The sequence below is a fragment of the Emys orbicularis genome, chromosome 7, assembly GCF_028017835.1.
Source record: "Emys orbicularis isolate rEmyOrb1 chromosome 7, rEmyOrb1.hap1, whole genome shotgun sequence".
In the NCBI taxonomy this organism is placed as follows: domain Eukaryota; kingdom Metazoa; phylum Chordata; order Testudines; family Emydidae; genus Emys; species Emys orbicularis.
In genome coordinates this window covers 89,029,983-89,032,288 of record NC_088689.1, presented here as the reverse complement: position 1 = coordinate 89,032,288, position 2,306 = coordinate 89,029,983, and the positions used below count along the sequence as shown (strand labels likewise).

At 46.3% G+C, this 2,306-nt stretch overlaps 1 protein-coding gene across 1 annotated transcript; it reads right to left on the bottom strand.

The window, feature by feature from the left end:
- Positions 1-826: 826 nt before the first annotated feature.
- On the bottom strand, positions 827-2,095 carry LOC135881264 (protein BTG1-like). The gene is made up of 2 exons (XM_065407854.1): positions 1,909-2,095; positions 827-1,462 (listed from the first exon to the last, which is right to left on the bottom strand). The coding sequence occupies exons 1-2, from the start codon at positions 2,024-2,026 to the stop codon at positions 1,110-1,112; spliced, it is 471 nt and encodes a 156-aa protein (XP_065263926.1). The 5' UTR covers positions 2,027-2,095; the 3' UTR covers positions 827-1,109.
- Between the last annotated feature and the right edge of the window lie 211 nt (positions 2,096-2,306).

The following is a 2,306-nucleotide window of genomic DNA, read 5'->3' as shown; positions in this document are numbered from 1 at the left end:
AAACTCTCTGTAATTGATAAAGTACCATAGACCATATTTAACATGATTTTACCAAATTAAACTTTAAAAAATGACTAAAATGGCATAAAATGTAAAGTTTTAAAATTTATTAGTACTGTAAATTTTTAATTTCTTGTAAAATAGGATATAGTTGAGACATTACTACATTCAACTGTAAAATTTCCATCTGGTTTAAGATGAATATACTATCTTACTCTGTACTAAAGATGTTTATGACTAACTGAAAACTCACGTTTCCAATTTAACAGCCAAACACCCAGAAGCATAAATAAGTCCTTTACTAAGTCAGATGTGTTCTACCTTCCTAACTGCTCAAAATTTGTATATGAGCAGTTCTTAAAAAAAAAAAAAAAAAAAAAAAAAGTCTATAGATCAAAACAAGTCAAGGTGAACTGACATGAGGAAAGAACCACACACTTTTCTGAAAAATATCTTATGTTCATTAAAAGATTTTATATATTGTACTGAAAACTGGATGAACAGAATTGTCTGAGCATGTCTCTACTGTATTGTTTTTCTCCAAGATAGTCTTTAAGTTTATAGGGAAGCAATTCCTTCTTTGAAAGCTGCTTGGACATGATAGGACTTCTTTGCTATGAAATATGTTAGTACGAAAGTTATATTTGTCATTTGTGCCTTCCAGCTGTATTTTTATGACCCTGAGAAAAGTTTGTACAGGCAAGTCACTGGAGAGATTTTTAATTACAGTTGGTTAGAGCTGTGTTTTTTTCCTAGAAGTTACTCAATAAGTACAGGAATCTTGTGGAAAGTTATTATAAACTAAAAGCCATTTTAAAGAGAGAATTAAGTTACTTTTCTTTTTATTACAAATAGCCAAGGATTCTGTCAAAATAGATATCTGTAGAACAATCAGCTGACTGTACATTTCATTTACAGTATACAATCCAGAAAATTACATGAGTTTAAAGAACTGCTTGTACATTAGCCCTTGGCCACAACAAAGAACTTGGCAGTACTACTACAACTTTAATGGCTATGGGGTGAAAATCAACATCTCAATTACATCATCTAACTTCATTATGAAACTGGGATACATACATACATCATTGTACAAGGAATGTTAATTTTTAACTAGAAACTGTCATCATGTTGTAATTCTTGGAAGGGCTTGATCTGCCAATTCTCCATTCCTCTTTACAGCTGTTTCTACTCTCCAGAGCTTTGGCACTCTTCAGACCTGGTGGGGGGCTTTCATAAAGGACACAGATAGACCCATCTTCTCCTATTCTATAGGACACCTCAAAGGGATCAATCCAAAGAGTCAATTCGCTGGGTAAGAGCTGGAAGAGTCTCTGATGGCTCAGTCCAATCATGCCGGCTGCCTTCCCTATCAAGGGGTCCATCTTGTGGTTGATCCTAATGCATCGGTACCCTGAGCCCTTGGAGGGCATCAGGGGAAACCAGTGGTGTTTATAATGGTCTGTGCGAGGGAACAAAGAGAAAGACAGAAACGTTACTGCTGGCACAAGGGGGCCAGGCAACTCCAACACAATCACCTTCCCTCAATCCCTTTATGAAGGGCCCTCCAGCTGCACAGGGATTCACAGCACTAACCCTGGGAAGGGAGGATACTAATGAATGGAGGGTTATCTAGCCACAGCCGGGCGAGGGGGTGGGGGGTTTCCCTAGCGCCAACCACCCGTTGGCCCGAACAAGGGAAGAGAGGCCGATAACGCCGTGGGATGGAGGGGCAGAAACAAGGGAGCAGAGGGCGAGGGCTCCTCTGTGTGGGGTGCTGGACTGCCCGTCTGGGGCATCTCCGACACCTCCGGGGGGGCAGGGCCAGTTCAAGGGCTCTGAACTTTGCTGCCCCTAGAGGGGCTCAGGGCGATCCCGGCATTCGGGGCTGCCCCCGCCCGCCCACACCTCGCAGCGCCTCCTGCAGTGACTCGCTGAAGCAGCGCAGCTGCTCGTCGCCGATGCCGCCGGGGGTGCGCAGCAGGCGGGTGATGAAGCCCGCGGCAGTGGAGATCTCCGTCTTCATGGCCCCCGGCCCCGCTGTCCGCCTCCTCAGCGCCCCACACCAGTGACCAAGTGGTCCGGCGCCCGCCCCGCGCACGATCCGCGCCTGGCCCTCTGCCAGCGCAGGGCTCAGCCGCTGGGTGGTGCGGGACGCGCGGCCGGCCCCCGCCACCCACTCGACGCTACTACAGCGACCGCTGGGGAAGGAGCTCGAGTAAACAGTGAGGGACCCTCTCTGCGTGGGGCGGGGCCCATCAGGACCAATGACACCGCCCCGCACCCACTGCGTCACAGAGAACGGC

Bases quoted from the DNA above. Each gene is read 5' to 3' on its own strand.
- LOC135881264 (XM_065407854.1), bottom strand. From the start codon at position 2,026: ATGAAGACGGAGATCTCCACTGCCGCGGGCTTCATCACCCGCCTGCTG. The intron at 1,463-1,908 runs GTGTGGGCGGGC...TCCCTCGCACAG, and splicing joins ACTGCAGGAGGCGCTGCGAG to ACCATTATAAACACCACTGG.